Source organism: Callithrix jacchus, chromosome 4 (genome assembly GCF_049354715.1).
Source record: "Callithrix jacchus isolate 240 chromosome 4, calJac240_pri, whole genome shotgun sequence".
Classification (NCBI taxonomy): Eukaryota; Metazoa; Chordata; class Mammalia; order Primates; family Cebidae; genus Callithrix; species Callithrix jacchus.
Genome location: NC_133505.1, coordinates 50,424,939 through 50,436,968, shown reverse-complemented (window position 1 = coordinate 50,436,968; position 12,030 = coordinate 50,424,939). Strand labels below are relative to the sequence as shown.

Here is a 12,030-nt window from a genome sequence, read left to right as displayed (position 1 = left end):
GCGTTATGATCAAACTTCACAAATATATTAAATGGGTTGGAACAAATTGCGATTTTGAAAGCAAATAACAAGGGTTATAGCAGGATGATACTTAACTCTGCTGTTGTAGCACAAAAGCAGCCACGGAAATCATGTAAATGGGTGAGCATGGCTGTGTTCCAAAAAAACTGTTTATGGATGCTAAAACTGGAATTTCATAATTCTTACCTATCACAAAATACTATTTTCATCTTTTTTTCCCATTTAAAAATGGAAAAATCATTCTTAGCTCATGGGCCACACAAAAATGGGCACTTGGACCAGGCATGGTGGCTCACGCCTGTAATCCCAGCACTTTTGAGAGGCTGAGGCAGGTGGATCATGAGGCAGGAGTTCAAGACCAGCCTGGCCAATATGGTGAAACGCCATCTCTACTAAAAATACAAAATATAGCCAGGTGTGGTGCTGCATGCCTGTAGTCTCAGCTACTTGGGAGGTTGCAGTGAGCCGAGACTGTGCCACTGCACTCCAGCCTCGGCAACAGAGTGAGACTCCCTGTCTCAAAAAACCAAACAGGGCCGGGCGTGGTGGCTCATGCCTATAATCCTAGCACTTTGGGAGGCTGAGGTGGGTGGATCACCTGAGGTCAGGAGTTCAAGACCAGCCTGGCCATCATGGTGAAACCCCATCTTAAAAAACAAACTAAAAAAATGGGCACTTAGCCCTAGTTTACTAGTCACTCGACTAAAGCTTTCATTGGCTAAAAAGCCAAAAAGGGAGCCTGTTTGTGAGTAGCCCCGATCTAATCATTCTTGGGTCCAGCCTTAATCTCTGACCTTCCTTGACTACATCTCTGCTTTCCTTGAGGAGTTTCCTCTTGTAGGCCTTTCATCCATAGGTGAGACAGGACCATTTTTGGACAACCTGCTTCTGGCTGCTATAGCCTATGAGAGGGAAAGGCAGAGGATGTGTCCCTTGGGGGCTAATAACGTGAGTGTGGCCTGGAGTAACAAGCTTGGAGATCTAGGGAGATGGACCCTATATAAACAGGACAAGAATGTCCTCTGTCCTCCAGATACTAACAGGAGTAATGCCCACCTCCACTGACCACACCAAACACAGAGGTTCAATAAATATCTGCCTTTGCTTTTATCCACAGTGGGCTGATGCAACAGCCATAGAAAAAGTACCACACCAAGCCCCAGCTGGGGACTGGGAATCCTAGCATATGGTAACTCAAGTTGGCTCTCAGAACTGAACAGGGATAAGGGCCTTGAATGGAAGAGGGAACCAGCCAGACCCTCAGTTCTTCCTGTCCTGGACTGGGAGCCACAGATGTCCCTGTGACCTGTCACTGCCCTGATCTAGGTCTTCAGCCATTAAGGCTCAGTGTCATCTTTAGTCACCAACACCGGTCTTGGTGTCCTTCCAAACCCCTTGGGCCAGGGCAGTGACTGTTTTCCTCACTCCGTGGTGATGGGAATATCTTCCACATCTCGGGGGACTGCGCTCTGAAGCTCACGCCTGATTTCGGGGGATAGTTGTGGATGGGGCTGCAGCCGGAGCAGTTCTAGGAGGGCCTCTTTCTGGTCTGCGGCCAAGTCGGCCTTGTAGCGCTGGACCAAAGTCAGGAGGCACTGGTGCCAGAGCACAGGCAGTTCACGCTTCTCTGTCCGGAACCCCAGGAAGTGGAAGACTAGGGCATCCAGCACCCGGTAAGGCAGTGCATACTTCTTATCTAGCAGCAGTCGCAGGAAGATGCTGTTGGCACCGCTGTATTCCATCTCAGCAATTTTCAGCATGGCCGCACTGATGGGAAAAGGGAGGTGGGGTGAAGTTGGCGGGGAAAGCATTGGAAGAAGGATCCTACTTCTCCTCTGTGCTTTCCCCCTTTTTTCTTCCCCTCTGCTGGCCCTTACACTATGGTATTCCCTAGGGGCCTTCTCACCTACCCAATTGTATTATACTCCCTTGACTCCAGTCACCATCTCTACAAGCATCCACCCAAATCTCTACCTCTAGCACAGACTGCTTGTTTCAGTACCCAACTAGAGTATGGTCCAAACATCTAAACATCTCTACCCTAACTACTTTCTTCCTGTGCTTCCTACTTATTTGTTCATCTATTTACTGAGCACTTATTTATTTATGAGACAGATATATTTACTTATTTATGAGATGAAGTCTCACCCTGTCACTCAGGCTGGAGTAAAATGGTGCAATCTTGGCTCACTGCAACCTCTGCCTCCTGGGTTCAAATGATTCTCCTGCCTCAGCTTCCAGAGTAGCTGGGATTATAGGTGTGTGCCACCAAGCCCAGCTACTTTTTGTATTTTTAGTAGAGATGGGGTTTCACTATGTTGGCCAGGCTGGTCTCGAACTCCTGACCTTGTGATCAACCGGCCTCAGCCTCCCAAAGTGCTAGGATTACAGGCGTGAGCCACTGAGCCCAGCCTCAGCACTTTATACCAGGTACTTAGGCCCTGTTGTTGCAGAACTTACATTTAGGGGGATAATGATATAAACCCAAGGCTATCCTTAGCTCCTTCTCCACTCTGCGCATCCCCAAGTCCTGGCAATTCCACTACCTGGATATCCACTGACCAGCCCTCCTCCACCCCCGACAATGCTACCTGGAGTGCAACACAGGGATGGAGCACTTGGTGATGATGCTACCCACAATGATGGCTTCCCGAAGGGTACAAGTGCCAGACTCGCACAGTGGAATCAGGATCCCTGAGGAGAGTCAAAGGGCAGTCACTATGAGCCCAGGTTAAGAAAAAGGAGTTACAGGAAGCATTCCCACCCAGCCCAGGGGCAGCCAGCCAGCCATTTCCCACACCAGGCCTGCTGTGTTCCCTGTAGGAGCTCCAGCCCTTCCCTTTCTTCCCTGCCTTGGGGATCCCACCTTTGAACCAGGCTCCAGGTTTGAAAAGGGCCTTCTTGAGAGCCATGTAGAGATGGAAGTTGAGTCGTTTGTATTCAGCAATGTCATCTCGTATTCGTGGGAGCAGGACAAGATTGTAAAAGCGCTGGGCCATGCGTTCCTTCAGGTTAGAGGCAAAAATCCTAGTGGGAGTTAAGTGGGGAGTTTCCAAGTCACACGACAGTCTGGACCCAGCCCATTAAATATCATCATGGATAGTGCATACAAAAGGTTTTAAAGTAAAATAAGAGATCTTTTTCTCAGTGAGGGATATGTGGGAGCTGTGTGCATACAACACCCATCAACTTAGAGAGAGAACAGGAGGGGCAACGAGATGTACCCAAATGGGGAGTGCTGTTTGTCTGGGGGAGAGCCAGAGCTCATGCAAACTGATGGCTACTCAGCTACTCTCCTTCCTCTTGCTGTCACAGCTCCTCTCAACCCTGCTATCACGAGGGCCCTGAGCATGCCTGGGTAGTCATAGACTTCTGAGGCCCCGCTATGGGGTTGTATCCCAGTGGCTGTAAAAGCCTCTTCCCTAGAAATCCATCATGGAGGGTTTCTAGCTGGGTCTTGGCTACAAAACACGACAGAGGAAAAGCTAGGAAAATGATGCTATAAAGTAGCACAGAGAGGGCCATGGGGCAAAGCTCAAATGCCCTAGGGGTAGAGGCAAGGAGAGCCTGTCCATCCCAAGCCCAGCCTGTACCTATAGACCAAGGCCCCCGAACCCCCATCCACCCTACCTGGTGGCTTGGTACATGGCAGCTGCAGTCCAGGCCTCAGGCTCTGTGACATAGAGGATTTGCTCCCAGTTGGAGAGTGCAGGGATGATCTTAAATGCCTTGGGCAGTTTCCCACAGCGATACTTAGATAATACCTAGGGATGAGGGAGGTAAAATAATCATCGTCATCCACATATGGCGAGCTTGCTGTGGGTTAGGAACTTGTCTGGGTGCTTTTAATATATTAACTCATTTCATGCTCACAATAACTGTATAAGGAGGGGCCATTATTTTGCTCATTATACAGATGACCAGAGAAAAGTTCCAGTAACTGATCCAAGGTTGCCAAGTCATTTATAGGCAGAGCAGGAATCTGAACCCACACACTCTGCTTCTTAGGTCTGTTTTCTGCTCCCATGACTTCTTTAGTATGAGATGTGGGCAAAAGGCAAAAAAGTCCCCGAATGGGTCTTCAACCATGGCTCCTCTCTCAGCTCTTACCTCCCGGACCCCCCTGTAGACCTCCAGGACCCGGGGGTCCAGCTGGGGCATAGGGAAGCCCGACACCTCTGACATGACTGTCTCAACCTCTGTCTGCTTCTCAGTCAGCTTCTCCATGATGATGTCAGCCAGGGTGCGCCTAAGAGGGGAGGTGTCAAGGGGAGGGGAGAGAGGAGGGAAGGAGTGCTGTGGTCACTGTCCAGGAAGCTCCAGACTCCCCACAGTCCTTGTGTGCACTGACATACTGCAATCCTGCTGGGTGATATGCAACTTCAGTTCCCTCTCTGTGCCCATCCATCCACCACAGAATCGCTGCAGCGTGCAAAGGAACTGAACGTCATTCCATTTAGGACAAAGCTGGCAGTTGTATGGAGGTTATTATGAACCTGAACTCTGAAGTTGGTCTGCCCAGGTTCAAATCCTGGCTTGCCTACTCCCTGTATGATCTTGGGCATGTTACTTTACCTTTCTATGCCTCTGTTTTCCTCATTCGTTAAACAGGAATAATAATGGTACCCACTTTATAATACACTTCAGAGGCTGTTGAAGTGTATTTATTTATTTATTTTTTTGAGACAGGGTCTAGCTCTGTTGCCCAGGCTGGCGTGCAGTGGCACCATCACGGCTCCCTGCAGCCTCCATCTCTCTGGCTCAAGCGATCTTCCGATCTCAGTCTCCCCACTAGCTGGGACCACAGGCACATAGCACAACACCCAGCTAATTTTTTATTCTTTTGTAGAGATGGGGTCTTTTCATGTTGCCCAGGCTGGTCTCACACTCCTGGGCTCCTGCCTTGGCTTCCCAAAGTGCTGAGATTACAGGTGTGGGCCACCATGCCCAGCCTGAAATGTACTTAAAGCTGCTCCTGAGTTGGGTGCAGTGACTCACACCTGTAATCCCAAAAATGGGAGGCTGAGGGAGGTCAGGAGTTCAAGACCAGCCTGGTTAACATGGTGAAATCCTGTCTCTATTAAAAATACAAAAATTAGCCGGGCGTGGTGGTGCATGCCAGTAATCTTGAGAAGTTGAGGTTGCAGCGAGCAGAGATCACACCACTGACCTCCAGCCTGGGTGGCTGACAGAGTGAGACTGTCACAAAACAAAACAAAAAAACAAACTGCTCCTCTTTTCTGAGGTCCTACTCAGTGCCAGGCACTGAGTTTGGGACTTTTCAGTCCTAAAGTCAGTGCAACACTTATGGGACACGGAAACTTATGCAGACATGGGAACTGGGCCTCAGGTTAGTAACTCACCCAAGGCCTCATAGCTGTCAGGTGGGGAGTAACAGTCAAACTCAGGTTTTTGAAGTTCTTAAGGTACTTTATAGGACCTTATAATATGCCTTTAAACTAAATGGCCTCTTGACTGTTGAATCCACATGGATCTAGGTTTGCTTTCTGAAGATGCTAGCTATCATTTCCTGCGACTGCCTGGAGTTCTGTTTACTTCAGGGAGCTTGTCTATTCTATTTACTGCAAATTGGAGAAGCATTCTGCCAAGTTTGTCAGAGTTACCAGTGAAGTAGGAGTTATGAAGTGCTGAGTGAGAACCTGAGAGGCTCTCTGGTGGGACAAGCCCAGGTACGTATTTTGTGACATCTATTTCAACTGTCAACCATCAATCTGGGAGATGGGCTCATTTTCTTCATTCTTTATTTTCTTTTTAGACAGTTTCGCTCTTGTTACCCAGGCTGGAGTGCAATGGCGCGATCTCAGCTCACCGCTACCTCCGCCTCTTGGGTTCAAGCAATTCTCCTGCCTCAGCCTCCTGAGTAGCTGGGACTACAGGCATGTGCCAGCAGGCCCAGCTAATTTTTTGTATTTTTAGTAGAGACGGGGTTTCACCATGTTGACCAGGATGGTCTTGATCTCTTGACCTCGTGATCCACCCGCCTTGGCCTCCCAAAGTGCTGGGATTACAGGCTTGACCCACCGCGCCTGGCCTCATTCTGTATTTTCAAATAAGCTGCCACAGAATTTACCAGCCTCCTGTCTTACAGCACGATTAGCAATGAGAGACACATTAAGCCAAAATAGCCTAAAGTATCAGGGACAACATCATGGTAATATCACAGGGTCAGAATGAACTGTTTAAGGGCCTTATCCTAGACTCCACTCCCCAGGGCCAAAATTTATGGGCTCAGTAATCTGACCACAGGCAGTCTAAATGCTTGCATGTTTGGAGCTAGCATTTACTATAGATGGGAATAAATTACTGGTTCTAACTGGGGGCGATCTTGCCCCCCAGGGGAGATTTGGCAATGTCTGGTGTCATTTTTGGTTATCACAATTAGAGGGAAGGTTGCTACTGGAGTCTAGAAGGTAGAGATGAGAGATATCTGCAAAACACTGCACAGAATAGCCTCCATATACACACGCAAAATTACCCAGCCCAAAATGTCAGTATGCTGAGGTTGAAAACCCCTGGCTTAAATGAAGCTCAGGGTATGAAGATTTATCCAAGAAGTTGAGCTTCCACTAAAAAAATCAAGAATACCAAAACCAAATGCAACAGGATGGCTCTCCCCAGAGGTATAAAAGGGGCCTGTAGCTGTTTCCCTGACAATTGGGCAGTAGTACAATAATGGACGGAAGGACACAAGGCATTTTGAGGCTGGGTCATTCCCACTCACAGTGGTCCTTTCAGGACAGGCCAGCTTTGTCAAGGTGGTCCCCTACAACCAGCAACTCCAGGGCCCTTTCCAAAAGTAGGGAATTATAAGTCTGCCGGGGAACTTGTTTTCCTGTGGGAACTTTCTTCAAGGACCCACTATCCCAAATTGCCAGGCCTACCTGGCAGGAGGGTTCTTGTTCATGAACATCTCTATGGCACGCTCATCCTCAGGGTCCACCACCACCTCTGCATGGTAGCCCACCCCTGTCATAGTGGCAGCCTTCTCCAGCGTGGGCCACTCCTCGTCCTCTTCATCTGATCCATCCTGAGGCACTCTTGGACCTAGAAGAGGGAGACTAAATGGATGAGCCCAGCCAAGGATGGCTGAAACATTAGTCAGTTTAACTTCAGCCATTATGTAGTACAGGCCTCACATGTGGTTGTGATAGATGCGGGTATGTGCAGTGAAACAAATGAGGCATGCAGTAGCTCCCTGTCCCCAGGAGCTTGCAATCATGCTTGAGAAACAAAATGTATGCACAGGAAACAATGAGAAAGCAATGTCATAAATAATAGTGAACATACCATACTCAGTTATGTAGAAGGAACTTCTGAACAGAGTACCCATGTTAATTGTTTAACCCTTATAAACCCAAGAAGTAGATACTATTTTTTTTTTTTTTTGAGATGGAGTTTCGCTTTTGTTACCCAGACTGGAGTGCAATGGCGCGATCTCGGCTCACCGCAACCTCCACCTCCTGGGTTCAAGCAATTCTCCTGCCTCAGCCTCCCGAGTAGCTGGGACTATAGGCGCACACCACTATGCCCAGCTAATTTTTGTATTTTTAGTAGAGACGGGATTTCACCTTGTTGACCAGGATGGTCGCGATCTCTTGACCTCGTGATTCACCCGCCTCAGCCTCCCAAAGTGCTGGGATTATAGGCGTGAGCCACCGCGCCCAGCAGAAGTAGTTACTATTATTATACCCAGTTTTAGATGGGAACATTGAAGCACCGAAAAGTTGGGTAATCTGCCTGACAGGTAGTCTGGGTCTAGACTGCATTCTTCACTACCATTTTACACACATTAGGGCTTGATTATATGCCACAATGAGTGCTAGAGACAACATGCACTTAGAGGATGAGTGGTGAGGACAGTTAGGCGCTGGATGTAGAGTTTGGGAGCAGGAGGAGTGTGTCCCAGACCCAGTGAAAATAAGGCTTGGCTGTAAGTGTCTTGTAGGCAATAGCAGGAAATAATGCTAGGGGGACAAGGTCAAGCCAGACTGGAGGGCCTTTAAAGTCAGACAGTAGAGTTCAGATTTCAATCCACCAGTCCATTTCAATAAATGAAGTTAGTCCATTTAAATAACTTGCTTTTTTGGAAGGCTACATGTGTGGGCATCTGGAAAGGGGCCTAATAATCCAAGTGGGGGCTATAATGCTACATATCAATAAGTCATTAACAAAGGCAGTGTGTGATAAAAGCTAAATAAGGGGGAACTGACATTTTGTCTCCACATGCCAACAATCCCCCAAATTTGGACTTTGTAGGTGGTTCTCCTTAGCGCCAGATCCTAACTCCAGGTGTTTCCGGTACATCCGCTCTTGGATGACTCACAGGCACCTCAAATCTCACCTGTCATCAACTAAACTTACCTTCTTTCCCTCCTAGGTCTACACTGCTAACCATCCACAGCTCAGCAAATGGCACCATTGTCCACCCAGTACTAAGCTTGGGAGGCGTTCCTGCCTCATCCCCTGCCCTCACCCTCAACACCCAATCAATTACTAAACCCTATTCAATTTTTCCTCATAGACTGTCTCTCACATGCTTCACAGCACCATCTACACCTAGATGAGCATCATCTCTTGCCTGAATGTATTCAACAGTTGCCCACTGGTATCCATGTTTCTGACCTTGCTTCCCTCCAACTCATTTTTCACTCTGCAGACAGCAATCTTCCAGAAGCAGGTATTTGATTTGATCAGGCCTGTACTTAAAATTCTCCAACAGCTTCCCATTCTTCCTATTGATGTTAGGATGGTTTCTGAATCTTCTTTAGGCTTGGCTTCTACCTACCTCAACATCATTCATTAACCCAGTCATTGAGCAAACACCCAGCACTTACTATATGTGAGGCAGTGTTAGGGGTGCTGGCTATATCCATGAACAAGAGAAACTAAAAAACTTTGTTCTTATACAGCTTACATTCTAACTGGAGGAGACAGTCTATGACCATACCACCCTGAACGCACTGATCTCATCTAATTGGAAGAGACAGACATAAATAAATGTATAAATATATTGGGTTAAAAGATAACTATTATGGGCAAGGCGCGATGGCTCATGCCTGTAATCCTAGCACTTTGGGAGGCCAAGGTGGCTGGATCACCTGAGGTCAGTAGTTTGAGACCAGGCTGGCCAACACGGCAAAACCCTATCTCTACTAAAAATACAAAAAAAGAAAAAAAATTTGCTGGGTGTGGTGTTGGGTGCCTGTAATCCCAGATACTTGGGAGGCAGAGGCAGGAGAATTGCTTGAACCTGGGAGGTGGAGGTTGCAGTGAGCCAAGATCTTGCCATTGAATTCCAGCCTGGGCAACTGAGTGAGACTCTGTCTCAAAACAAAACAAAACACAATGATGCCTATATAGATCGAGTGGAATGGGCAAAGGAGAAAGCAGTAGAAGAGGTCAGACTGGCAAGGAGGCAGATGGTATAGGGATTGTAGACCCCCGTACCCCAGCTGTTGAGTGTTCTGAAGAGTACGAGATACAGCAGGGCATGGTAGTTCACACCTGTAATCCCAGCGCTTTGGGAGGCCAAGGCAGGGAGGATCGCCTGAGTTTGAGACCAACCTGGGCAACACTATGGGACCTCATCTCTACAGATAATTAAAGCATTAGCGGCTAGGCGTGGTGGCTTATGCCTGTAATCCCAACACTTTGGGAGGCTGAAGTGGGCAGATCACCTGAGGTCAGGAGTTCAAGACCAGTCTGGCCAACATGGTAAAACCCCATCTCTACTAAAAATACAAAAATTAGCTGGACGGGGTGGCTCACACCTGTAACCTCAACTACTCAGGAGGCTGAGGCAGGAGAATTGCTTGAATCTGGGTGGCAGAGGTTGCAGGGAGCCGAGATCACACCACTCCAGCCTACGTGACAGAGTGACTGTCTAAAAAAAAAGAATTAGGTGGATACATGGTGGCATACACCTGTGGTCCCAGCTCTATGTGGGAGGCTCGGGTGGGAAGATAGCCGGAGCCCAGGAGATTGAGGCTGCGGTGAGCTAAGATTGTGCCACTGCACTCTACCCTGGGAGACAGAGCGAGAGACTCTGTCTAAAAATAAAATAAAAAGGAAAGGAAAGAAAAGAAAAAAAGGAGAATATGAGATACTATCTAGGAGGCTACTGTGATAATCCAGGTGAGTCTGTGATAATCTAATGTGAGAGACTGGTGGCTTGAACAGGATGGTGTTCCAAAGTGGTGAAAAGTGGTCTGATTTTGGATATAACTTGATGGCAGAGTTATCAGAATTTCCTTACAGATCAGATGTGGGGAGGGAGGGAGAGAGAGGAGTCATGTTTATCTTTAGCAAATGAAAGAATATCATGCTACTCACTGAGACAGTGGTGAGAGAAGCAGGTTTGGAGAGAAGGTCAGGATTGGTTTTGTACATGTTAAATTTGAGCTGTTTCAAATTGGAGGTGCCAAATAGGCAGTTGAATATAAGAATCTGGATTTCATGAAAGAGATCAGGGCTAAAATATAAAGTTAGGAGTAGTCACCCAAGAGATGGTATTGAAACCATGAAACCTGACAGCACTAGAGAATATCTGAAGAGAAGAGGTCAGAGGACTGAGGATAAGAGGTTGCAAGTAAGAGTCAGCCAACGATATTGAGAAGTGAGGTGGCAGTGAAACAGCAGTGTTGATGTCTTATAACCCAAGTAAGGATACTGTGGGCAGGAGGCCACTATTCAATTGTGTCAAATATTGCTTTAGATGAGATCTGAGAAGTGGATGAAGCACCTCAGAGGTAAGCACTCCCTCCCTAGTAAGAACCTATCAAACGTCAATTCATTTCTCTCCCTTTTTGTCTGCGAAACGTGTTTTCTGCTCATTACACTTCCCATTCGTTTTTCAGTTCTCAGCTTAAAGGTCCTACAATCGGAGAAGCTTCTCAAGACCAATGCTACTGTCACCAGGGAAACGATATTTTATCATGGAAATATATTATTCTAAGAGTCTACGTAATTGTCTCTCCGCTGGGCTTGACTGTAAGGTCCTTAAATCAGACGTGTCTGTATGTTGTTACTTCTGTACTCAAATATTCGATTGAACTTCGAGCATAGCGCAAAGCTCGTAGTAGGTTTTCCATAAATATTTACAAAACCAATGGATAAATGCTAAGAACACTTAGTGGCGCGAGCGATTACTTCCTATTGGCCTAACTTCGGGGGTGCCTAGAAGGGAGTGCCTAAAACTAGGAGTGGGCGCGGAGGTCTCTGGCCATTGCTTAGTCTCCCATTCCATTACTTTTGCAAGTCCCCTGCCGGACACTTTTTAGCTGTCCTCCCCCCCGCCCCCGGCCCCGCTGCTAGCCATTGTCTTGTTCGGACCTCATCCCAGACACTCACCCAGCCGCGTGGTGCGTTCCTGCGGCGCCGCGGGCTTGTCCCCAGTCCCATGCTCGGCCTCGAGCTCCTCCTGTTGCTGCCGTGCTTGCTGCAAAATCCGTCGGCTCAGCCGAGGCCCCACATACTCTTCCTCCTCTTCTCCGGTGCCACGACCCCGCCGCTTCTCCCGGACCCCTGCCCGCAACGCATTCCCAGCTAGGATCTGCTCAGCCAGGGGCGCATGTTTTTCCTGACCCCCGGCCCCACGGGTGGCCTTGAACTTGGGCATTTTTCTTGAAAATACTGCCGGGAAGGTTCGCACGTGGGGACGACGAAAAGGCCAGAATACACTTGGGTGAACTCCCACCTCCCAAGAGGCCACGCTGCGATCACAGCGCCCTCTAGCTATCGGAGGCCAGAAGCGCTATCAGCACCGCCCCTCCCACTAAAAGAGCTCCTGGGTTCCGGAGCTGGACTCCCAAATACATTTACTTCCTTTAACGTTGGCGTCTCTCAATAGTGCAGTCTAAGTCTCGTTCTTCTAGCTTCATGGATCTAAGCCTAGAGTGCTCAGCCAACCGGGAATTTCCGGAGCTAGAAACATGAGAGCGGGAATCCACTGATTATGTCACTGGAGGCGTCACCGACGGGTGCCAAGAC

The 12,030-nt window shown here is 48.2% G+C and overlaps 1 protein-coding gene across 1 annotated transcript; it reads right to left on the bottom strand.

Annotated features, from left to right (window-relative positions):
* Positions 1-1,104: 1,104 nt before the first annotated feature.
* Positions 1,105-11,719, bottom strand: BYSL (bystin like). The gene is made up of 7 exons (XM_002746535.6): positions 11,392-11,719; positions 6,924-7,086; positions 4,132-4,270; positions 3,652-3,785; positions 2,888-3,048; positions 2,613-2,715; positions 1,105-1,788 (listed from the first exon to the last, which is right to left on the bottom strand). The coding sequence occupies exons 1-7, from the start codon at positions 11,657-11,659 to the stop codon at positions 1,443-1,445; spliced, it is 1,314 nt and encodes a 437-aa protein (XP_002746581.1). The 5' UTR covers positions 11,660-11,719; the 3' UTR covers positions 1,105-1,442.
* Between the last annotated feature and the right edge of the window lie 311 nt (positions 11,720-12,030).